The 26,339-nt window shown below is 37.7% G+C and overlaps 1 protein-coding gene across 1 annotated transcript in view; it reads left to right on the plus strand.

Annotated features, from left to right (window-relative positions):
* The window catches only part of exoc4 (exocyst complex component 4), a 146,440-nt gene extending 120,311 nt beyond the window's left edge, over window positions 1-26,129 (plus strand). Inside the window, exons 13-18 of the mRNA XM_067391025.1 lie at window positions 616-771; window positions 2,409-2,587; window positions 10,041-10,182; window positions 12,171-12,349; window positions 12,430-12,589; window positions 25,210-26,129. Of these exons, the coding sequence (XP_067247126.1) occupies window positions 616-771; window positions 2,409-2,587; window positions 10,041-10,182; window positions 12,171-12,349; window positions 12,430-12,589; window positions 25,210-25,447 (1,054 nt within the window). The 3' untranslated portion in view covers window positions 25,448-26,129. The remainder of the gene's footprint in view (window positions 1-615; window positions 772-2,408; window positions 2,588-10,040; window positions 10,183-12,170; window positions 12,350-12,429; window positions 12,590-25,209) is intronic.
* The last annotated feature ends 210 nt before the right edge of the window (window positions 26,130-26,339 follow it).

The following is a 26,339-nucleotide window of genomic DNA, read 5'->3' on the forward strand; positions in this document are numbered from 1 at the left end:
TTAACAAATCATTATATAGCACTTAACAAATCAGTAGAGAATGAAAATTTAAATGTGTGAAAATTAATTTCATAATATTTTTAGCTATTACATTAACTTCTGACATCTGAGAAGTATTATATAATATGATGTGTTTAGCACGTTTATGAATACATTGAACTGTGAAGCAAATATAACATAATATAATATAATTTTTTATTATATATTTAAATTTGATATATATATATAATAAAATAAATAAAATCTGGCTGTATTCCTGTATTAAAATTATAATATAATATAATATAATATAATATAATATAATATAATATAATATAATATAATATAATATAATATAATATAATATTAAAAATAATATAATATTTTTAATATTAACATTTAAACATTTTGTGATGTCAGCTATATAATATACATTTTATATAATAAATATAACAAATTATATATAAAATTTATTTTTAAAAAAATCTAATGTTCAATGTTTACGGCTTTAAAAAAAGTTAAGGCTCAAAAATAAAATATTACTCTCAATTTTCCATTTTCCCCAAGTTTAATTAAAACAGTTTATTTTTATTCATAAAGTGGTTTTGAGGTAATTGTGTGGTGTGTGTGTTGTAGGGGTATCGTACAGTGCGAGGAGAAGTTGACCATCAGTGCATCCTGGGCTAAAGATGAGGACATCAGCCGTTTGCTGCAGTCTCTGCCCAACTGGGCCAGCATGACCCAACCCAGACAGCTCAGACAGAAGAGAGAAGAGGAAGAGGACTTCACACGGTGAGAGCACATGCTAATATACACATACATACTACAAATACACACTGTCCCCAATGTGAGCTCTCCACACAGATTCATCACCGAGCACACAATATATACAAACACAATCGCACAACTCCTATCAGCTCACATCCTTTACGTCCTGTAAATAGATCAATAAACACACTTATGTACTCAATCCGTTTCAGCTCCAAAAATTGCACTTTGTCGAAAATGTTATTTTTTGTTTGCCAGACAGCAATGCATTTTGGTATTCTGCTTGGGTTCTGTGTTACAGAGGATGAAATCTAGCCCTTATAGCCTCAGCAGACATCTTTGAACAAGAACAAATTCAACTGCAGGCAATCACACTATCTGCCGGAACATTCCAGCATCCCAAACACACACGCAATTCTGTTTTTGATTCACTTGCTCGCTCTATCTCCCTCCCTTTCTCTCTTTTCCTCTCAAGTGCGCACTTGAATTAAAGAAGACACAAGTATGAGGAAAACTGTGATTGGACAAGAGGGAGGGAGGCCTCCATTTTTATCAAAATTGCCCTCAAAGTGTTCTCCCGTCGGTTTGGATGTGCCATGGCCTGCAATTGTACAATAAATAAATGAACTGGTTATGTGGGGCAGAAAAATCCAATCTAGCCGACCTGTTGAAGCTAAACGCAGACGGCGAGCGGGAAGCTTTTATCATATAAATGACCCTGACAGTTTCATCAGCTAAAGAGGGATTACGCCACATGTATGGCAATGCTATACAGAGTGATAAAAGCTTGTTAAAAAGTCTTCCGTTCAATAGACGCTGCGTTTTATCTTAAAGAATTTCACAGTGCTCAGAAATGGGCCATGTGGATTTATTTCTCCCACATTCATCACAGACCTGTAGAGGAGGAGGTCAAAGAAAATACAGACTTTATAGATTTGTTTCAGCGTCATTCGTCTGAATGTGCCTATGAAGCTGGGTGTCAACTGCTGCTGTGGTTATGAGAATGAGAATAAGAGAAAGCCTTTTTAAAGTACACATTAGCACCAGTGTGGGCATCTGGCCAGTGCTGAGGCTGCGCCAACTGTGGTGCCCAGAACGCCAAGATATTTTCATCACACCTTCCCGCCAGGACATGCAACATCTCTTTTACCCTTTAGATGTCTGCTGCCCCCTTCTCTCTTCTCATTGTCCACCTTCTTAAATGGTTAGTTTACCCAAAAATGAAATTTACCCCATGATTTACTCACCCTCAAGCCATCGTAGGTGTATATGACTTTCTTCTTTCAGATGAATATGATCACAGTTATATTAAATAATGTCCTGGCTCCGGGGAGTTAATAAAGGACATATTTAAAAACTAAAAACTACACTTTTGGAGTTGAGTTTTTAAATGACTTCTGTTGTTGCTCAATAAACTGGTGAAGAAATATTTTAACATGAAAAAATGACAGGATTCACCTTTACAGATCTTTTTCACTTCTAAACACCGGTTTAATTAACGTCCACCACAGACAGTTCAGTTGTGCTGAGCTGTTATTAAAATCAATCTGTATCGATGCCATGGCCACATTTAGCAAGCAACACGGAAGCATGATAAAACACAAGCGAGGCTTTTTTTAAAGGCTGGATATTTTCATTATTTCTTTTTCTGTTTCTCACAGGGCGGCATTTGCCAAGGAGTCTGAGGTGTTGACAGGGAATCTGGGTGATAAGTTGATTCCACAGAATGAGATTCTGAGGGACGTCAGTGATCTGAAGGCTCTCGCTAACCTGCAGGAGAGCATGGAGTGGCTCGCCACCCGCCTCAGGGGCTTCTTCAGCAACCTGCCCCAGAGCTCCAGTGAGTATATGCACTGTATATGTTTGGCTGGAGGGTTCTGCAGTTGTGAAAGTATGTGTCGCCATGTATTGTAAGCCAAAAAGTTTAGTATGTGTGTTTGGTATGTCTCCTTTTTTAAAACATTTTGGGGAAAAAATTATATTAATGTACTATATGTTTTAATATAATATTTCATATTCAAGTCATACATTTAAGTCAAACCTTTTTTCATAAATCATTAAACATACTGGAAACATATTTCCAGTTAAATTTTACATTTTTTACATTTTAAGTTTAGTTTATTTAAATTATTATATTAAATAATATTTTAAAATAATATATTCTATTAATATTATCAATGTGTTTCCTTATGTCTAGATACATTTTTTATTATATTATATTATATTATATTATATTATATTATATTATATTATATTATATTATATTATATTATATTATATTATATTATATTATATTATATTATATTATATTATATTATATTATATTATATTATATTATATTATATTATATTACTTAATATACATTTTAAGTATACTTGAAGTACTTTTTCTATGCATATTCCTTAAACTGTGCATTTCCAGGTGTAAATTAGATTTAAATCCCAGTGTCTTTAACTTTTGAACCTCATTGTCCAGTTGCATTTCATCAGTTTATCAGAACTTTTATTAGTTCATCAGAAAAACCGATTGTCTGTGTAAACAAATGTCTGTGTAAATCATTTTTTAAATTATTCTTACACATATTGTCACAATGACTTGAAATATATTGAGAATATTCAGCTTTACTCCCAGACTTCAATGAAACTTCAGCGATGGATGTTTGACGTCACCACAGCTACATCGGTGAAACTTCACACAATACCTTCAGAATTTCCTCCACTTCTTTCACTGAAATCTGTAAATAAGCTATTTTAAAACTATTGTTATTTCTGTTTTTTGGGTAAAGACTGCTTCAGAGTGACTCGCGTCCAGAGCAGATAAAAATTCAATAAGAGCGCGGTGGAGGACGTGGTGTAATTACCATTAGTTCTGTGCAGAAGCCGTAATGGAGTGTTTTATCATGGTGGGACAGCTTCAGCATTGTTCATTATTTAGTGTTTGCTGAGCTGATGGGACCGTCGCCGACGGAAACCCTTATCTCTGTAACCCCCCCTTAAATTGGATTTTATATTATGGAGCCAGTCAGGTATGAACAAGTCATTTTCTCCTGTCTTGTCTTGCAGACTAAAACACGTTTGCCAGTGTAATGTGGGGGAGATTAAACAGCGTCTCACCACCAGAGACTGAGCTTTGAAGTGGATCGAGTGAAGAGAGTTCCTAGAGAGGGAGAGTGAGAGAAAGAGCTCTTTGCCCTTGTCTTTCTAAAACGTAGGCCCACCGCGCTCAGGAAGAGACATCCTTCATGCACCTATGACCACCCTGATGTGGCGTTTGTGTGCACTAGAAGTATTCCACAAAGAATGTCCGGCAGTTTGTCGGAGGACAATGAGACCTTGTCCTTGTCACAATGAGTTTAATCCGTAGCATTGCTCAATCTCCGTCCCTCCAACCTCTGCTAAAACAAACACTCGGACCTCTGCGATAAGATGCGTGTGATAGCCCTGCACTTTAGCGTCATGGTGTTGAATCTTAATGTAATCTAAATTTGATTTGGCACTAGGACACGTTCTTCAGTCTTGCACCCACTGTTTGGGTAGAAATCGATGGGCTTTGATTGGTCATGAAGACAGGAAGAGAGTTTGTGTTTCATCACCCATCTGGGATTGTTTTAATAACATAAAATTGTCCTTAAATGAACCTACGCCCAGAGCCTTGTTTCCTCAGGACAGATGCGTTTTTGTATGATCTCCCCTGTGTGTTTTTTTTCTTTTTGCCCTTTCAGACTTTCGTGTATTCAGATTAAATTCAGAATAATATTACAAAAGCTGTTTACATCCAAATTGAGAATGTGATTTACAGTATGTGAATGCTGTAAATTAAAATCTGACTATCACAACAACTGTTGGCAAATAATGCAGCATTTCCATTCCATGTCCAAGAAAAATTTGCAGTTTAGAGCTTGCAGATAGGCGATCAGGAATAGATGCCTTATGTCTTGAGCAACAACGTGTCAGACACATCTTGAAGGTAATAACAATCATTTTGATGACAGGCTTTTGCTCTGGCATTTCAGAATGAGTTTGAGATGCTATGGATACTGATCCAATGATTTTCTTTTCGGAATGAATTTGTTTGGTCACATTTTTACTGCCTCATGCAAATTTATGCATTTTTTAATGCATATTTCACATAAAAATTAACATAAAATTATGTGGATGGAAACCCAGCTACAGTCAGATAGATGCTCTCACTAAAATCACTCCCCTCATTCGGTCTTCAGTATTAAAGGGGAACTATTATGCAAAATTCACTTTTATAAGGTGTTTCAACGCAGATGTGTTTCCACAGTGTGCGTAAACAACCAGCCAATAATGGTAAAAATCCACCCACTTTTTTTTACATATAATCCCCATAAATCATAAACAATCTCTCCAAATGAGCAGTTCTAGATTTCCCCCTATTCTTACTGTATATTATGCTGCTGTCACTTTAATACACAGATCTAACATACACAAATGTGATTTCTTTCCCCTCTGTTTACGTTCACAGACATAACTGATGGTTTATGTGAACTTTGTGTGTTTTTGACATAACCTTGTGTGTATTTGACAGTTTAAGTGCAATAAGACATGTAAGAAAAATGTCTGACAGCCAGCTTTCTTTGCGCGTGCTTTGGATGTGTGCGCTCAGAAAACCATATATCAGAAGTTTAAACTGTTATGGCTTTAAAACACATCCAAGTAATTAATTTTTGGCAGAGTATCTGAGACACGAGTTATACAGGCTCCACCCTCTTCTGGAAAGTGGGGTGGGGATCAGTAGCTTTTTTGCATTTTTTGCATTTAAAGATGCATGCACAAAAACAGCATCTTTCTCCATCCACTCAAAAATGGGCATTACAACATGATATAATAGATTTTCTGAGGAGTATTTTGAGCTGAAGCTTCACAGACATTCTGGGGACACCCGAAACTTATATTAGATCTTGTAAAAAGGGGCATAATAGGTCCCCTTTAAATGAAGATAAAAAACATGGGTCAAACCTGTCAATAGTATCCACAGGTGCAGGAAGCCCCTGCAGAGATGGTATGAGAAAAAGATCATTTGTAGAGAGTTGAAATAATTTGTTTTTAATTTACATTAAGTTTATGATCCCATTCTCCTTAGATTTATTTCTGATTCCATACACATAATATTGACAAACTAGGCTGACCCGTGTGGTCCGATCCAACAGACGAGCTACTGTAGCTCAAATTGCTTAAGAAGTTAATGCTGGCAGGATGCCCATGCTGACCCCTGTCCTTCGCCGAAAGCGGCAACAGTGGGCACATGATCATAAGAACTGGACCACGGAGCAATGGAAGTAGGTGGCCTGGTCTGATGAATCACATTTTCTTTCACAACACATGGATGGCTGGGGAACACACGGCACCAGGTTGCACTATGGGAAGAAGGCAAGCCTGTGGAGGCAGTGTGATGCTTTGGGCAATGTTCTGCTGGGAAACCTTGGGTCCTGCCATCCATGTGGATGTTACTTTGACACGTACCACCTACCTAAGCATTGTTGCAAGACCATGTACACTCTTTCATTGAAACGGTATTCCCTGGTGGCTGTGGCTACTTTCAGCAGGATGATGTGCCCTGCCACAAAGCAAAAATGGTTTAGGAATGGTTTGAGGAGCACAGCAAAGAGTTTGAGGTGTTGACTTGGCCTCCAGATCTCAGTCCAATAGAGCATCTGTGGGATGTGCTGAACAAACAAGTCTGATCCATGGAGGCCCCACCTCGCAACTTACATGACTTAAAGGATCTGCTTTTAACATCTTGGTGCCAGATACCACAGCACACCTTCAGTGGTCTAGTGGAGTCCATGCCTCGATGGGTCAGGGCTGTTTTGGTAGCAAAAGTGGGACCAACACAATATTAGAATGGTGGTCATAATGGTAGGCCTGATAGGTTTATATTTGAGTTTTCAATCTTTCTCTAGTCATGTAAATAGAAGCCATACTCACATGACTAGAAAATAGCTGCCCAAGATGGCTGCCAAGTGAACTGATTTTCCTTAAAGGTACTTTGGCCCCAGGTTGAGTTTTATCTCAGGAGTTGTCTTCTGACCATTACCCTCCTGCCTTTGAGCAAGACCTTTAACCACCTTATACCTACCTAGGCTTGACAGACAAAACACAAAACTGATGTCAAAACAACTCTCTTCCTTTAACATGCTTCCTAGCTCTCGGGAGATTCAGCACTCTCATATCGCTGAACAGACTCGGAGCTTTGAGCTTTTATAGCCTTTAGTGCCAAAGAATGAGTAAGTCTTGGGTCAAGTGATCTGTTCATTTTTTGAGTTTTTTAAAGTACCTTTATCGCCGACAGTAAAGGTCTGCTTTCCATCTATTAGCATAATGTGTGTGGATACACACGGACACGCTTTAATTTCTGGAAGAGCTTTTACCGTAGAAACCTACTCATTTTTCTGTACTTTCTCACCCTCTCAAGTTCTGTCCTGAAGGCTTAGCCAGCGAGTCATAGTGCTGACGCAGTGAGGTCAAAGGTCGTCAGCAGACAGAGCTTGGCTCTCCCCATGCAGATGTCACTGCTGTTACTGCAGCCGAATAATTAACGCTCTCAGCCAATCACATGCATCATTCATGAGGCTTCTGTCTCTCGTTTTATCTCTCTTCTTCTCCCTCTCCCTCTGCTGCTGCAGAGGTCAGATATCTTGTTTATTAGAGCGCTATGTTTAACAGCCAGTGGGAGGTGTGCGGCGAGATGATGCAGTTTTTCAACAGCAGTTTTTGGGCAGAGCTGCTGTGCTTAAACTTCACCCTGACAGGCAGTGGAGAAGGGTATCAACGAATGATTGATCTCCAGTCTCTTCTTTTCTCTCTGTCTTTACGAGTGCCACCCTCTCACAGATGGCATCGAACAGACGCTTAGGCGAGATAGGATTTGAAAATAATTGGATGAGCCCAACTCACTCACATGGCACACATCTACGCAAGTGCGCAGCCACCGATAAAAGAAATAAAGGAAGACAGAAGACGACATTCAGTGGTCTGTTTGTGACTCGAAATTGGCGGCCCCATGTGGCGCGACCTTGATCACACCATCGCGGCGGGATGAGCTCAGAGGCGATGGACAGCAGAGCCCATTTCTCTCTCGCACCCCCAGTGGGGGTCTGGGGCAGGGGGTCCTGGCACACATAGACTTTAAACAGAGCAGTCCTGCTTTGCCACATGCCGCTGCACTCACTCATTCACCGACAGTTGGTATGTGTATACATGAGCACACTTGTGTTAATAAACACACAACTTGACAACTGGCTCTACACATGGATGGAATTCAGACTAACTGCATAATCCAAATGTGCAGGTTAATTGGCGTGCAGTATCGGCTTCCATTGGATTTGCAGTACACTCTGAATGTCTGGATCATGCTGTTCATGAAAGGCTCAGTTCCAAATTCACTAAAATGATGAACTGCCTTAAATAAACAACATTTTTTCGATTGCACCCAACTGGTAAAACAGCTTTACTTTGGCTGGCTCTGCAAAAGCAGATAATGATTAAAAGCTTGATAGGGGAATATGAAATAGTTTATGTTAGCTTTGAAAATATTATTGAAGATTCTTAAATATAATACCTATTATAAATAGTATATTTACAAAAATGTATGTATATATGTAAATTTATGTATATATCATAATTAAAAAATAGATTATATTAAATAACACATATACACTATAGAGCAATGGTCGGCAAATAATATAAGCAATAATAATAAATAATAAAACGCAATAATATCTGGCCCGTACCCGCAGCCATGTTATTTTGATAGCAGCTGGTTCTGAAATAGATCTTTATCTTGTGGTACCGTTTAATATTATCACCATGTCCAAACCAGACGCGACTTTTTCCGTGTTGCGTTGCACCGCAACAGCTAAAAGCTGTCTACACCGAATGCGACAAACCAACCATTGCAAAGCACTTGGACTACATCAAAAACAGAATTTGGAATCCATTTACTGTCGGGAATGTGTTGTCGCGTGACATCCGTCGCACCGCACCGCATCCAGTGTATAGTCAATATCACTGATTATAATGGATTCTATTATCTTTTTGTTAAACCTCATATAACCTTGAATAAATGCCTCTACATGTTCAACTTTGGTGCACAAGAACCATTTGGCATCATAAGCATCAAACCTGTATGTATGGAAAAGTGCAGTATGATCATTCTTTAAAACATCTCCTTTTGTGTTCAACAAAAGACATAAGGTCATACAGGTTTAAAATGATAGGAGGGTGAGTAAATGATGGTTGAACTAAATTTGTACTATAGGTGAGCTCATCTTTTTAAATGTAATTATAGGATGGCAAAATGTAATTGCTTACTTGGTTCTCCCTGCCAAATTAAACCTAAAATGGACTGTTTTCTTTTTACACTGGCCTGACAGTTCTGTTATCCGCAGGACGTCACATCAGGGGAATTTTCTGCGCTCTCTGGAATTACAGATCAGTCCTTGGTGGCCCAGTGCCTCTAATCTACCACCTGGTCATCTCTGCTGTATTTGTACTTCTTGTCTTCAAGCATTTTTAATCATTCCAAGCCAAACATACGCTTATCTCCCACAAACCTTTTTCCTGCTAAGAGTTATAGAAAGACAGTAATTAACTACCAAATGTCTTTTGACTCTGGTCTGTGTATATATGTATAATTGCTCAATGGCAGTGCCCATTTTCCTGAACAAACACAAGGGACCCAGGGCCATGTGAGCAAACCGGCATCCATCATCACAGCAAACACGTCCACACACACATGCTTCTTCTCTGCACACAGTTATATGTGAGTGTGCGAATGTGACCTTCAGAAGTGCAGACATGCCGCAGAGAGTTACAGGAAGTCAGTGTCCATCGCCATCTCTCGTGCCTCATTGATCGCCTAGTGTCATGCACACACACTTTTCTGTTTCATAGCCTGCTGTATGTGTGTTTGCGTATCATTGATTACACTGTAAAAAAAAAATTTGGAGTACATTTTAGAAGAAAATACTATTTCAGTCTTTCTGCTTCAAAATGTAATGTTTAATTCAATGTTACTTGCCATCTCTTTGTAATTATTTGTAAATCCTACACCATTTTTTGTTTTTTACTGAAGGGTTCTTTAAGGGTCCAAAAGTATGTGGATACCCAAACACCACACCTGTGCTTGTTAAACTTGTTGGCATCGCTTATTAGGAAGTCTGGGATGTATTTCCACTTGGTATATTGGCTTTAAATGTTTTTCTTTTTTCGGTTTCTGTTGTTTTATTGCTCAGACTGTCTTTTTTTTGTTTTTTTTTGTCTTTCTAGGTCTGTCCCCAGGCTCAGATGCTCAAGTGAATGCTGAGAATGTTCGCAGTCGAGAACAGATTCTCCAGACGTTGACTGACCTCTCCAGATCCTTCCAGGACATTGCTGACCGCTGCCTGCTGGTGCTGCATCTGGAGGTCAGGTAGGTCCCACCTTTTCATTTTAATCTGAGAAGACTCCAAACGCAAATCTTAAGGTATCTTCACACACATAGTGACGTAAACGCTGCAGATTTGCCGCCTGAATCTACACCGCTAGAACTATTATCTCCATAAGTGTTAAATGGCTTGTATTTTTAGGTCTTCCAAAGAGTCTGCCTGGCCTGAAAGATCACCAATGGGTCATTCACTCTCCATACCCTCCTCCACAGGCACTCCCTCCCACTCCCCCGATTATTCTCTGATATCATTTAGCTTATGTGATCCTGTTTATGATTTGGAAACAATAACTCGCGGCTCCCATGCTACGCGTTATTGACTTTTTCCATCAAGCAAATTTCCCTTGACAGTGCTTGAGGGTAAATTAAGCCATAAGAGAAGGTAAGAAGAAGAGGATGCGGGCTTTATGGTTTGGTAGCAGGCGTCTTCGCTTAAAGCTTTTCTAATGCTGAATGAGAGAGGTTTATTGCAGGTCTTTTGGAGGCCATTATGGAAATCTCTCCATCTCAAATTCTCTCTCTATTTCTGTGTCAGAAAAACTCTTTATCTGTGCACCTTAACGCAGGTGTATTAGGCCATGAACACTTCACAGATTGTACCTACAAACACACATGGACCTGCTCACAGGACATTCCATCATCCCAGTTCATTCAGAGTTTATAGAGTGAAGCTGTGGAATAAGATATTCACCACTAGCATCTGGCGTTTCTCTGGGGACTGATGACAGTCTAGAGTAGTGGTCAGGAACCTGTGGCTTGCGAGCCACTCCTGGCTCTTTGACAAAAAACATGTGGCTCACCAGGTCTCACCCTTTACCAACAATTACTAGAGATCAGCAATTCCTTTGTTGTAGAGCCTACCAAAGTTGATGAAAAGTTAATAATAATATATTTCAGGTTGTACCGGCCAAAGTGCGCGTTTTGCCGCATAGACCTTTATGTCCTAAAATGTGTCGTATTAATATCTGTATGATAATCCGTGCAACTTTCAGTGGGCAGGACTGTAATTATCGTTATTAATAAAGAAACATGAATGAATGAAAAAGTAAAGAGCAGGACGTGCTTGATATAAAAAGAAACTCAAAGCCGTAAAAGAGAACTGAATCCGTGCGCACGCTTTGAGTGGAACACGGACAAGCACAGAAGCCTTGGTCAGTAGTAGCCAGGAACACATTTTTTTCCCCCAGACCTGTTGCTGTCTGCGTTTCATCATGGTCAAAAGTACCATGAAGATTAGTACAGTGACGTAGGACTGTTTGCGACTTTCCAGTTCCAGCTGGATTTCGTCCTCCGCATATAAGCTTAATAAAGCCTTAATAAAGCCTCCTCATCGGTCCATTGGTCCAACAAACTCCATTGTTGATTCGAATAGCAAACAGCTTTTACTGCACGCACCGCAGCAGACTTTTAAAAATGGTGGTTGAAATAAAATGCTGAGTAGAGTCAACCAATCAAAATGCTGTGTGAACTGAACCAATCAGCATGTTCAGCACCCAAGTCCCACCCCAGAAATGTCCTGAACTTTGAAAAAGTACCACCTTGTGAGCAGGGACTTTGTGAGGTGGGGATTTTTACCCAGACCTTCATTTAGACCCTGGTCCCTGCAGTCGAAACACACAGAGTACCACCCCAAAGCCCCTAATTCCTTTGGGAAAGTTGCTGAGGTGGAAACACGGCTATAGTAAATTAATGATGCTAAAATAACACTGACACAAACTCCCTTTTTAAAATAAATAGTGTGACAAAATATACCAAATTTGAAAATAACTAGTTTACATGATCAAAGACATCTTAATTGAGGTTTTCCAGGAATGCTAGATGAAAAGACTTAATGTGAGCTTAATGTGAAAAATATTCATTTTGAGGTGAAATCCTGTGTGAGTTAAAACAAGTCATATCTCAAGCTTCAGGAAAGTTCTTATCTTACTCAGCTTATGATTGTAATTCCGTGCCTGTCGTCTCTGCCCCATCAGGGTCCACTGTTTCCATTATCTGATCCCTCTGGCAAAACAAGGCAACTACGCCATCGTGGCTAATGCAGCCAGCATGGACTACGACCCCCTGGTGGTGAAGCTGAATAAGGACATCAGTGCCATAGAGGAAGTGATGGGAGCTGCCCTGCAGCAGCACAAGTTTCAGTATATCTTTGAGGGTGAGTGACCACTTGCCTCAACAGGAAGCTGATGCCTGAAGGAGTCTTTCTTTTCTGACTGTCTTCCTATCTTGGTGCAGGTCTGGGTCACCTGATCTCCTGTATTCTGATAAATGGAGCTCAGTACTTCAAGCGCATCAGTGAGTCTGGCATCAAGAAGATGTGCAGAAATATCTTTGTCCTCCAGCAGAACCTGACCAACATCACCATGTCACGCGAGGCTGATCTGGATTTCGCCAGGTAGAATACACACATATTCTCAGTAGGGATGTGCAAAACTTCATACTTTATATCTATACTTTACAGTATAACCTTTCAATTAATTCAATTCACATTTATTTGTATAGCGTGTTTCACAATACATATAGAAAAAGGATCAGTTAAAAATAGGGTGTAACGGTACACAGAAGTCACGGTTCGGTACATACCTTAGTTTTGGGGTCACGGTTCGGTACGATTTCGGTACAATAGGAAAAATGGTCACACTTTAGTTTTAGTGTCCAATTCTGACTATTAAATCTAGTGCATCTAGAGGACTTGTTTTCAAGTGGTCATTCGCACATTCACTGTTGTTATTCTGTTCTTTTTCCCGTTGTGGCGGTTAGCAAACAGTGTTGCATTACCGGGTGCGCCCCCTTCCGGATTGGAGTGTGGATCGCCTGTGACTGACTGTATTTCTTCATCTAACTGCATGAACTGAACCGTGACGTCTGTACCGTACGGTTCGGGATAAATACATGTACCGTTACACCCCTAGTTTATAATTAACAGGACGTTTCTACATTTTTATGCAAAGATCACTGCTGGCTGTGAAATTAAAGAGAGTAATGTGCATTTTGCTGTACAAACAATGGAAATCAATACCCAGTGGATTTCTTGCATGATTATTACAGCGCTGGCTTATTGACACCCCCCCCATGCCTTCTCATATATGATGTCACGTGATGCATGGGTGGTACAGGTGGTGATTGAAATTACAGTGCATTGTTTACTCTATCAAGGCTCCTCTGATTGACCCCTCCTACACACACACGGCAGAGAGAGCGCCTCTCTGTAAACCCTGTTATGAATACATTGGCATTATCCTCATAAACTGCTTGGAAAACAAGATAATAAATGAGCACTATAGCACTAGCCTCTTGCAGCTGTACCCCTGTCATTTACCTCCAGCTTTGAGTGTGTATAAATGCCTGTGTGTTGAGGGATTCATTGAAAGAGATGGAAGCATATATGTGGATGCTGGGAGATGGAGAAAGGCCCATGAGGAAAAAAGGGAATCGTTGGCCGCTCTCCCATCTGAATGCTTGCTGTGGGCGACTGGGCCAAGGACACAGTAATAACCATCGATTTGAGTTAAACCTGAGCAGTGCAGTGGCCAAACCCAGCGGCTCTCCTCTAGTGCGGCAGGCTTTGGTCACAGTGCCATCTAGTGAGGAGAAACGTGCCGTCATTGGAGGAACACTGCAGAGCATGCCTAAAAACATGAACATGAGCACATTTATTTATTTAAGCCAGTACAAACAGTGTAATTTGATTGCACAGGGCTACTGCCAGAGGTTTTGATGTTTAAATCAGGAGTAAACAACTTCACTAGTATTTTTTTCATTGAAATGACCTTGTGCCTGGTGTTGATCCAGTCCCCAAGCAAAACCAGAGTGCTTTTACTCTCGCTACATGCTCACACACGTACACATACACACACCATCTGCTCACAGCCTTAGACTGAGCCAGGCCATGTCCCAGAGTCCTGCAGGTGCCTCAGTAATATCTTATCAACGTCACCCAAACCTGGCAAGAGACTTCTGTTTGTGTGCGAATGTATGTGTATTTGTTTTTCAACTCAGATTGATCATAGCATAAGGACAAATGATCCTAGAACCCATGTGTATGAACCCAGTTTATCTGCATTTTCAATCACTACATACAGTGCCTATAGAAAGTCATCATACCCCTTTGAAATAGTTATTTTATTTGTCATAGAGCCTGAAATCAAAAAAAAAAAATAATAATTGTCATACAACAAAGTAACAGGATTGGAAAAGTCATCATTCCCCTGATTTAATACTTCATAGAGCCACCTTTTAATTTATTAAAGCCATTAATCTTTTTGGATATGTCTGTCCTAGCTTTGCACACCTAGATTGGGGAATAATTGCCCATTCTTCCTTGCAAAATTGCTCAAGTTCAGTCAAATTCTGTGGTGAGTGGCAATGGACTGCTTTCTTCAAGTCCATCCACAGATTTTCTAGTGGATTTAAGTCAGGGCTCTGACTTGGCCACTCAAGGACATTCACCTTCCTATCCTTAAGCCATTGCGTTGTTCTTTTGGTGGTATGTTTTGGATCACTGTTCTGTTGGAAGGTGAATGACCTGCCCATCTTCAGCTGTCTAGCAGATGGATGCAGGTTTTCCTCAAGAATTTGGATGTACTTGGCAGCATCCATTTTCCCTTCAATCCTGACCAATCGCCTAGTCCTCTCTGAATAGAAACACTCTCACAACATAACGCTGTGTAGCTATGATCTAAGTTCAAGTGGTCATTTTTTAAAAGAAGTTTTTTTTTAGTTAGTTATTTGATGCTATACAAACTGGGTGTGGTGTCATGATTGACAGCTGTGATTGACAGCTTCTCTGAGTGAAATAGTCACTGAGGCACCAATTGACTTTTTTGGAATTTTCGCATTGGCGCTTTAACTTTAACTTCTACATTTCCATAACTGTTTATTTTTGGCAAACAAGGTTCTTGAAGTTCAGTCCAAAAAGGTCAGTTCATCAAACCATAGCACCTTTTGCCAGATGGCATCAGAGTCTTCCAGGTGTGTTTTTGCATAGTGCAAACAAGACCGAGTGTGGCACTTTTTCAGGAAAGTCCTTTCCCTACCATGGTGAATTCTTTGCAGTACCATGCACTACTAACAGTGGAATCTTAGAGAAACTGCTGGTTTTATTCTGAAGTAATCAAAACCACTACAATTGACCCTTCGCAAAGACCCGCCCCCTTAGTTACTGTTTCTTTGTCCGACAAGCTGTGGCGCTGTCACGCCACACACTGCGAAAAATACATCGCAGAGCAAAGAGGATACTGACAACACGTCGACAGACAAGACAGAGCAGGTTACTTACGATATTAAACAAAGTCCCAGCTTTCAAATTGTGTAGTTATTAAAGAAATTCAAACAATAAAAAACATTTTGTGGCTCTTTAATGTGTCGTGACCATGATTGTGACAGATTGCTGTAGATCATCAGCTCAAGAGGCTCGTTAACCGATCATCTCTTCCTACTAGTCCATTTATAGCGTCAAATAAACATGAATGAACATGAGAATGAATGTTGTTTCAAACACAGAAAGACATCAATATACACAATTTGTCAAGTTTAACCCCACCGAGGTTAATCTTCGAACTCCTGACTGCTTTGTCAGACAAAATGGCGGATGCATTGTTCTGATTGGTTAGATCGCTTGTCAATCAAACTCCCGGCGAAGGGTCAATTGATGTCAGGTGGGGCAATTAGCCTGGTGTTTAATCTGAAAGTTGATTGGTTGCACCAAATTTATAATGGTATACTCTAATGGGGCTGTTCACTTTACCAAACGAGGTGTTTCCTAATTAATTTTTTAATAATCCTCCAGAATGTTTTAAAATGTTATTTTCACGTTGATGATGAGGGTTATAATTTGTACATACAGCTCAAAGTTGTGTAGGGTGTAATGTGACAAAAGGTAAAGATTTCCACAGGATATTATGACTTTCTATAGGCACTGTACATACTACTACCATTCAAAAGTTTGGGGTCAGTAGAAATTTTTATTTTTATTCAGCAAAGACACTTTAAATTGATCAAAAGTAAAGATATTCTTAAAGATTTCTTTCAAAAAGATGAAAAATGTTGCTAATCCCAAACTTTTGAACATTAGTGTAGATATATAGGCAAAGATAAATATGCAAATAAGCAATGATGAAATGTGGCGACTACCAATGGGAGTGCAGACAGTAAATCCTTACCTGGTGCAGTTGGGTAGGAATATCTACTAGCAACTAGTTAACTAGTTCATCTGATGCCTAATGTAAGGTGGCAAGTAATGGCTGAAATCATTAGTTATAATCTGATTAGCAGGCTTTACATGAACTCAGTTCTGCTTTGGAATTTAGAAGTTTAGAAGATCTGAATTAGAATTTAATTTTCCATGCAGAAAATCCCATACTATTTTGGTATAATCTATTTTGGATAAACCCACCCCTAAGCAACACAAAACGCTGAAAGTTCTCAAAAAGCAGTGTTGTTTTTCACATTGCATCTGTGTTGGACAGTCTCTTTCTTTCTAAATGGCAGATTATGCTGTAGTGAAGACCAGACAAAAACATTAAAATTTACAAAAATAATCAGCCATGCTGATCACGTTCTCTCTCTCTTCCAGTGTGAAATATAAAACATGCTCTCAGGAAGGAAAGGGGAATTTGTTAGAAAATTCACAGTTCAGTGACTGGCTGACTGACATGCATGGGTCAGAGGTCAAGCTGTTGGAAAAGCACCTGTCTTGTGAGGCCATTTGTAAAGGCTTGTGGAAAAACGACATTTAGCCAGTGTGTCAGGGTGACGGGCTGGACTGTTTACACCACGGCTGCTTTGTGCTCCTGATAACCACAAAACAAACCGGCAGCTGCACTTGACAGCACATTGGTCTTTCTGTGTATGCGTATGTGAGTAACATGAGGTTTTTCTCCATTTCTGTTTATGTTTATCTAGATATATTTCTTTATATTTTCTTTTTTGTTCCTATTTATGTGATATTCATTACTTCATGGATATTCTAGGAAATAAAATTGCAGGGAAATTAGCTTCCACACAGAGTCTAACTCCCGTGTATTAATATTATAATACATTAATGTTAATTTTGATGCTGATAAAATTAAGCACCATTGTGAATATTACCATGATTTTCCAGTGTTGTTTTATTTGGCCATTAATAGATGAATACGGTTTTGATTTATTTCTGTGAATATTTTCAGGGAATATATTATATAAACTCTGATTCAATTATTAATTTATGTCATCACTCAAAAATATTCACCAATGTCTCTGTGGGGCATGCATTAAAAAATAGTAAAATATATGTACAGTGCCCTCCACAAATATTGGCAAAGAAATTTTAATATTAGTAAATATGAGCAAAGGCGGCTGTGAAAATAAATCTGCATTGTTTATCCTTTTGAGCTTTCATTTAAAAAAATCACAAAATTCTAACCTTTCATCAAAGTAATACAACTGAAAGTGGAGGGAAACTCACATTATGAAATAAATGTTTTTCTCCAATACTTGTTGGCCACAATTATTGGCGCCCCTAGAAATTCTTATGAGTAAAATATCTCTGAAATATATTCCCATTCATATTTACATTTTTAAGCACACCAGGGTGGTCATGAACTTGAAATTGTCCAGCCATGACTTCCTGTTCCACAGGAGTATAAATATGAGGGAACACAAAGGCCAAATTCCCTTAATCATTCATCACAATGAGAAAAACCAAAGACTATAGTTCTGATGTGCAGCAAAAGATTGTTGAGCTTCACAAAATAGAAAATGGCTATAAGAAAATAGCTGAAGCATTGAAAATCCCAATTTCCATCATAAAGGCAATAATTAAGTAGTTCCAATCAACTAAAGATGTTACAAATCTGCCTGGAAGAAATCTAAATCATCTTAAAGCGCAGTGAGGAGGAAAGTTTCACAGCTGGAGAATTGCAGAGATTAGTTGAGTCTTGAGTCTCAGAAAGCCTAAAAAAAATTATCAAACAGCACCTACATCCCAAGTTGTTCGGGAGGTTTCAAGAAAAATCCTCTGCTCTCATCCAGAAACAAATTCCAGCATATTCAGTTGTCAGACACGACTGGAACTTCAAACAGGACCGGCTTCTATGGCCAGATGACAACTAAAAAAAGAGCTTTTTGGCAGATGGGTTTGGTGCACACATGGATAAAAAGTACCCCATGCCCACAGTTAAATATACTGCTGGATCTTTAATGCTGTGGGCCTGTTTTTCTGCTGGAGGTCCTGGACATCTTGTTCAGATACATGGCATCATGGATTCTATCAAATACCAAAAAATAAAAAACAAAGCTTGACCACTTCTGCTAGAAATCCTATCATGGGCCATGGTTGGATCTTCCATCAGGACAGTGATCCAAAACAAACATCAAAATCAAAACAAAAATGTGTCACTGAGCACAAAATTAAGCTTCTGCCATGGCCATCCCAGTCCCCTGACCTGAAACCTAAAGAAAATGAGTGGGGTGAACTGAAGAGAAGCACCACCAACATGGAGCTGGGAATCTGAAGGATCTGGAGAGATGAAGGAATGGCCTCTGATCTCTTGTCAGCTGTTCTCCAAATTCATCAGGCATTATAGGTGAAGACTCTGAGCTGTTATCTTCGGAAAGGGACATTGCAATAATTGGGTGTCAATAATTGTGGCCAATGTGAACTAGAGAAAAACATTTATTTTATATTGTGAGTTTCCCTCCACTTTCAATTGTTTTACTTAAATGAAAAGTTAGAATTTTGTGAATTCTTTGAATGAAAGATCAAAAGTATAAACATTGCAGATTCACAGCCACCCTTGCTCATATTTACTAAGGGTGCCAATATTTGTGGAGGGCACTGTAAATACATTTACATTTAGTCATTTAGCAGACGCTTTTATCCAAAGCGACTTACAAATGAGAGTAGTAGAATCAATTAAATCAACATGAGAACAACAGTATGTAAGTGCTGAGTGAAGTCACAGTTATGTCAGTAAAGTGCTCATAGCGAAATTTTTTTTTTTTTTTTTTTTTTTTTTTTTAAATAAATAAATACACAGATAGGAGAAGAATATTAGTCAAGGTAAGTGCTACTACTACTGGGTCAAATGCTGACGAAAAAGATACGTCTTTAGCATTTTTTTGAAAATGGCTAGAGACTCGGCTGCTCGGATAGAGCGTGGTAGGTCATTCCACCAGCCAGGAACAGTCCCGGAGAAGGTCCGTGAGAGTGATTTTGTGCCCCTATGTGATGGCACCATCACATAGATTTATACATTTTACTGTTTATTACTATATATTGATATGGTGCCGCTTATAATTTAAAAATGTAAAACAGAATTTAAAAAAAAAAAAATAAGATTTTCTTTGAGATATTTTAATAATACTTTTATTTTTAATTATTTACGTGCTTACTGTGTTTTAGATCTTTATTTCCATCTTCTTAAAAAAAGATCTTGTACATTTTGAATAATTTTGACTAAATGCTATTAGGAAAAAAATGATGGTTCCTATAATTAAAAGCTGAAAAATATTGTCCAGCTCTACTACTACTCTACTCCATTAACAGTGCATGAATCATTTATGAGTCTATTCCACCTGCTATCCCAAAACTTATCCTGTCCAGTTGTTCTCTCATATGTAAACCAGGTCAAACCATCTCAAAGCCTCACCACTTAAAACAGAGCTGCTGATGAGCAGCTTGTCTGCAAAATGTTCCCATTAAAGTGAAAATCAGTCCTGTCAAGCATGAGGAAATGTCCGGGAAGCCTGATATGCACTTTTGCATGGAAAGCATTGGCATTTGTTACTGTGGTGATGACCATGTGTGTTCTGTTTGATGGAGAGGATCGTCTTGGGCATCTTGCCTGCTCTCTCTCTCTCTCTCTCTCTCTCTCTCTCAGCCACTAACTAATGTGTTGCTGAGAATGCGCTGACAGAAGCAGCCCTTAATGGCTTTAATATTGTACATGCTGGAAAATGGAGGAAACGAATTGTGCTGATTCAAGTTTTTTTTTCACTGTCTCCCTTCGCACCAACATACATCTCCCAGCGTCCTTCACAGTATGCATCATAAATTTGCTTAATACTCTTTGTATGCACTACTGTACACACAGACTCGGTCTAATTAAAACTTAATGACACTCAGAAAAACACACACACACAGGTGCAGGTTCTATGTGTGAGAAGTTCCTGCTCTTTATTATCTTCTAATGGCAGAAAGGATTGGGAGAGGAGAGGAGAGGAAAGGAGGTGGTCTTAAAAGCCACCGAGAGTTAATCAGATTAGCAACTTGACGCGGTTTTGCTAAATGCTTTTAAATGTGTGTGAAATTAAGTGTGGAGAATGTCATAGTTGGCCCACCGAGCAAACAAACATACGTACAAGCACACAAATAGCCAGCTGATCTTTTGACTTATAAACCCATGAAATTGCTTGATGGATTATATTATATTATATTATATTATATTATATTATATTATATTATATTATATTATATTATATTATATTATATTATATTATATTATATTATATTATATTATATTATATTATATTATATTATATTATATTATATTATATTATATTATATTATATAGATCATGTTTTTGTCAATTAAAACTGTTAAACTTCACGTCATGAAAATCTGACTTTAAGTGCTATAATCGGGTGACAACCCTGAAAATGACAACACAGTAACTTTGTTTTAGCAAGCCTTTCGCTGCAAGCATGTGAAAAAATGAGCCGCTCAGATTTAGCTCCCCTTGTGACGTAGGAAGGAGATCTTATTATAATATTATAATAATATATAACTGCCCCTCAATCGCCACCTTTCCACCCACGGCGCCGCCATTTTGTTTTCGCAAGCGAAAACGGTGTACCAGTTCTAAGGCCGTAGCAAAATTTCGAGCAAAGCATGCTAACTGTTCTGTCAATGGCTGCACACATGAGCACAGATTTAGAGTCTCGTTAGCTTGGATAGCCTGCAAGACCCTGGCAAGCTCGACTGCTAAAAAAGGAGCATTTCTGTCCGAGCGATATTTTGAAAAAATATTAAGCAATTCACAGCATTTGATAGCAATGTGTATGGCTCTGTTTGGCAAACCGGTACGCTGTACAGTGGCCGTCCAAATGGGTTTTGCACAAAAATTTTATTTGATGGCAAATGCTAGTTGATGAGTTGAATCAACTCCAAAGCAACTACATAAATTTATCCACTAACCGTTCAGAAACATCCAGATGCATTCTAAAAGTTGTAACTTCTTCCTGAGTTTCTCCATCAGTGTAAGGCCGAACATTGATGTGTAATTACCGACAATCGTCATTTTGGCTGCGTGAGATCCTCCAGCTTTGTTGTTGTTGAGCAACTGAAGCACAAGCTGTTAAAGCTCCGCCCTCTTTTTGAAAGCAGCCGGTAGCAGCAGCTCATTTGCATTTAAAGGGACACACACAAAAACAGCGTGTTTTTGCTCACACCCAAATAGGGGCAAATTTGACAAGCTATAATAAATGATCTGTGGGGTATTTTGAGCTGAAACTTCAATCATTCAGGGGACACCAGAGACTTGTATTAAATCTTGTGAGAAGGGGCATAATAGGTCCCCTTTAAAAAGTTTGAAATAAAATAAAATAAAATAAATAGATAAAAAAACTGACAAATTAAGGTTAAATTGAAGTACTAAAATGACTAAAACTGAAATACTAAAATAAAATTAAAGCCATAGAAATATTTAAAAAAAGGCAAATTTACTAAAACTTGAACATAGATTAAAATGAAAACTGAAAATATAAAAATAAAAGCTAATTCAAAATGAATAAATACTATAATACTTTATATTACTTAAATAACAGTGTATATGATATATATTCACTATTATTATATAAAAGTGGCCTTGATATGTTAAAAATGTTCAATTTTAGGTTCTATCCATTTAAAGAGGTCTTCTATGCTAAGGTGGCTGTTTTTAAGAGCTGTACTGTATATGAGATTGTCTTCTCCAGTGTCCTGTTTTGAGCCCTAATGAGCAGACAGCACAGGTCTGGTGGATTAACGCCCTGGCACAGTAAGGGTTACTAGGACACTGTACTGTCACGGCTGTTATAAATGGCTGTGTTTTTCAGTGTCAGAGATGAATGGGGGTTAATGGAACTGCCCTCTCTCTGTCCTGCAGGTGCACTTGTGCTCACATTCGCACTTTTTGGCACGCTTTTCAGCATCTTATGGGTGGATTCTGTACTTTTTACTGGCTGACTATGCTGTGATCATTCGATTTTCCATGTTAGTGTTAATCTGCAGCATTAGAGATCAGCATTTTATAGGCGTAAGGGCAGCACAATTATTTCCAAGTTCTTAGAGAATTCTTCACTGAGGTTTAGTAGAAGAAAGCAGATCTGTGAGGTGTTTGAGCATGTGTGTTTCTGTCTTTCATTTAGCGCTCCCTCTCTAGTAAGTGGACCATCTTGGGTTATCCATAACAACATCCCTGCTGGTCTTCAAGAAACTGAACTTCTTTCTGAAGTTGTTTAAACAGCCAGTACACTGTAAAATTGCAAGTCTTTAGAATTGACTCATGAATGTTAGGGTTCTATATAGAACCTCAAGAGTGTAGATTCTCTGCACTGAAAAAAATGTGGTGTGGAAACAATTTGCTAGTAAATTGCACAAATAATTACAATGAAACAGCAAGTACATTGAATTAAATGTGAAATTTTGAAGCAGAAAGACTTTTACTCCAATAATCTTTGTTTAAAACTTCAAAAAAATAATTTCTATTGCGTTTATAGTAAAGATCACAGCCATGAAGCATCTAGATACGTAGTTGCGTGTTCTCCAGAAGTTCATAACCTCAAGCCCTTATGATGTCTGGCATGGCTTTAAAATTTACATGTGCTCCATCATAAAAAGACTAAAATTGGCCATTTCTGCCACTGTACGGAGCACCTTTAAAGTGAGAGGTTGTGTAAAAATGGGCTCTTAGGCTCATTTAGAGTGCAGCCAGAAGTCTCTGAGCACCTGGAGGAGTGTGGCAGCTTGATAGGGGAGTTAGAGAGAGTCTTGCTGGCTAAGGCCTTTCTGTGTGCCCGAGTGGTGCAGCATGAGAGAGATTCGGAGGAGTCGACTGCTGTGATGGGGTCAAAACACATTCAGCTCTTATCACCCCTGTTACAAATGTGCCTCTGCTGCAGAAATAGAAGTTGGAAGCCCCTTTTTGTGTGGGTGCGTGTATGCATACTCATGTGTAATTGTCTCCTTGAACTATATGTCTAATGTTTAATGCATGTTTTCTCATCCTGTTGGTCAACAGCATGCTTGGGCCAAAAGGTCTATGTAAAAATGATCTGTTCTCAACAAGTTTTGTGAATGCAGGAGTACAATAAGGCAGTGTGAGAGTGTTTCGATCATACGTGTGTTTTCATTAAACTTAAATTAGTAGGCGTTATGAAATGTTATTTTTATTTATTCTATATTATTTTATTTTTACAGACATCATTCTGGCTGGTTTTTGATTTGTTAAAACTGAGAGATTGAATGTTAAAATGAATGAAAATCATAAATGAAAATACACCATACCAATATACTGTGTATATATATATATATATATATATATATATATATATATATATATATATATATATATATATATATATATATATATATATATATATATATATATATATATATATATATATACATACAGTGTGTGTGTGTGTATATTATCATTGGTTTGGTGTATTTTCATTTATGATTTTCATTCATTTTAACCGTCATATATAAATACACCATAAAATTACACCATATGCCATATTTTTCAGGTAAAAGTGTATAAAAGTGCTTATGATATAACTTTTATTTTTTCCAAATTACACATATTTTAAATTATCTATTGCACATTTTTTTTTAGGAAACAGTGGTTAATAACAAATATTTTTTCTGTATATTTTCTGACACTTATAAATATGTTATATTTTGCTTAAAAAATAAAGTTGAAATAAAAATTATATAAATGTAATTTTTATATATATATATATAAGCAACATAAGCAATAAGTTTTTATTTTTATAAAAATAATATTTTGCTAAAAATAAAGTTTGAAAAAAATATATAAATGTTAATATATTTTATGCAACGTATTTTAGAATATATTGTAATGTTAAAAAATGTTACATAAAGAAAATTCATTATATTTTCAACTTTTAGATGTTTTTTATATTTTTTGAGCATCGTATTATATTTTTGTGAATATATTTCATTTCTGATTTGTTAAAACTGAGAGAATGACTGTTAAAATGAATGTAAATCATAAATGAAAATACACCATACCAATGTTGTGTATATATATATATATATATATATATATATATATATATATATATATATACACACAAAAAAATATAAATATAAATATAAATATACATACATACAGTGTGTGTGTGTATATTATCATTGGTTTGGTGTATTTTCATTTATGATTTTCATCCATTTTAACCTTCATATATAAATACACCATAAAATGTTAATTACAAATTACAAATATTTTAAATGATCTGTTGTACATTTTTTCTTAGGAAACAGTGGTTAATGACAAATATGTTTTCTGTATATTTCTGTATATTTTCTGACACTTAAAAATATGTAATATTTTGCTTAAAAATAAAGTTGAAATAAAAATTATTTAAATGTAATTTTTATATATAAATAAGCAACATAAGCAATAAGTTTTTATTTTCATAAAAATATTTTGCTAAAAATAAAGTTTGAAAAATATATATAAATGTTAATATATTTTATACAACGTATTTTAGAATATATTGTAATGTTAAAAAAATGTTACATAAAAAAATGTCATTATATTTTCAACTTTTAGATGTTTTTCATATTTTTTGAGCATCGTATTATATTTTTGTGAATATATTTTTAATTATCATAAAAAACTTTTGCAAATGCACAAACATGTGAATTTATCCTCAGCAACACTTATTTCAGGAAAACACGATCATATACCAACTTCTGAAATAACCCAAACTCTTTTATTCTGTTTCTCTCTGTGTCTTTCTCTGCAGGCAGTACTATGAGATGCTGTACAATACCGCCGACGAACTGCTAAACCTGGTGGTTGATCAAGGGGTGCGCTACACAGAGCTGGAGTACATCAATGCTTTGAGTCTCCTCCATCGCAGCCAGACAGGCGTGGGAGACCTGACCGTGCAGAACATGCGGCTGCAGCGCCTCAAAGAGATCATATGCGAACAGGCCGCTATTAAACAGGCTACCAAGGATAAGAAGATCACTACGGTCTAGACACTCATGATTAAACTATATCTACCAATGCTCTGAAAGGGTCTGCATTATTGCCGTTCGTTACTGTCACAAGCTTTGAGTCGAGTCGCACTTTCAAGCAAACATTATAGTTGATTTCGGTTTCATTTCGTCTTGTTGCTTTCCTATTTTTATACATGTATATATAACCAGGGCTTTTCGCACACCAATGCACGCACAGACACACACGCTCGCAGAAGGAAAGCTCTAATAAATGATTCCCTTGTACTGGTCTGGTTAGACCAGGCAACACCTTTCAGAGTGAGAGGAAGGATTCTCTCACTGTGGCTCGGGGACATTTTTGTCTCATTTTCTTACTTTATCAAACTGCTGCTCTCAATTATAGAATCATCCTGCGCTCCGTCTCCCTGCCCAGCCCGCAGCCTGTGCCTGGAATAACAGATGCCAGATTAGAACGCCAGGCTTTTTTATCAGGCAAAAAAGAAACCGCTCGCCCGCCGCTTGTTGATTTGTTCTTCTTTCTCAAGAGAGAACATAGGAATCGCTAAACCCGTTCGGCATTTCATACATTTCTCCCTACATGTCGTGTGTGTATGTTTGTTGATTCTGTATCAGCCCGTCATCATTATGACACAGACATCGATTGTGAAATCATAAAGCTTTGATGATACTTTCAACAGTGGATCTGTGGATTCTTTGGCTGTTGGGTTTCTAAGCACTGATATATTCAAATATCTAGACTGTCTACTAAAACTTTAATTTGGATCTGAACTCTTTGTCTTATTCACGGCCTTGTGCTCAAACAGGCACAAAAAGCCACAGATCACTCATTCTCTGTGTTCTAGGCTATTTTTAGTTCATTAATTATGAAGAATAGAACGAGAGAGAAAGCCATCGATACAGAACACAGGCG

This window comes from Chanodichthys erythropterus, chromosome 8 (assembly GCF_024489055.1).
Source record: "Chanodichthys erythropterus isolate Z2021 chromosome 8, ASM2448905v1, whole genome shotgun sequence".
NCBI lineage: Eukaryota > Metazoa > Chordata > Actinopteri > Cypriniformes > Xenocyprididae > Chanodichthys > Chanodichthys erythropterus.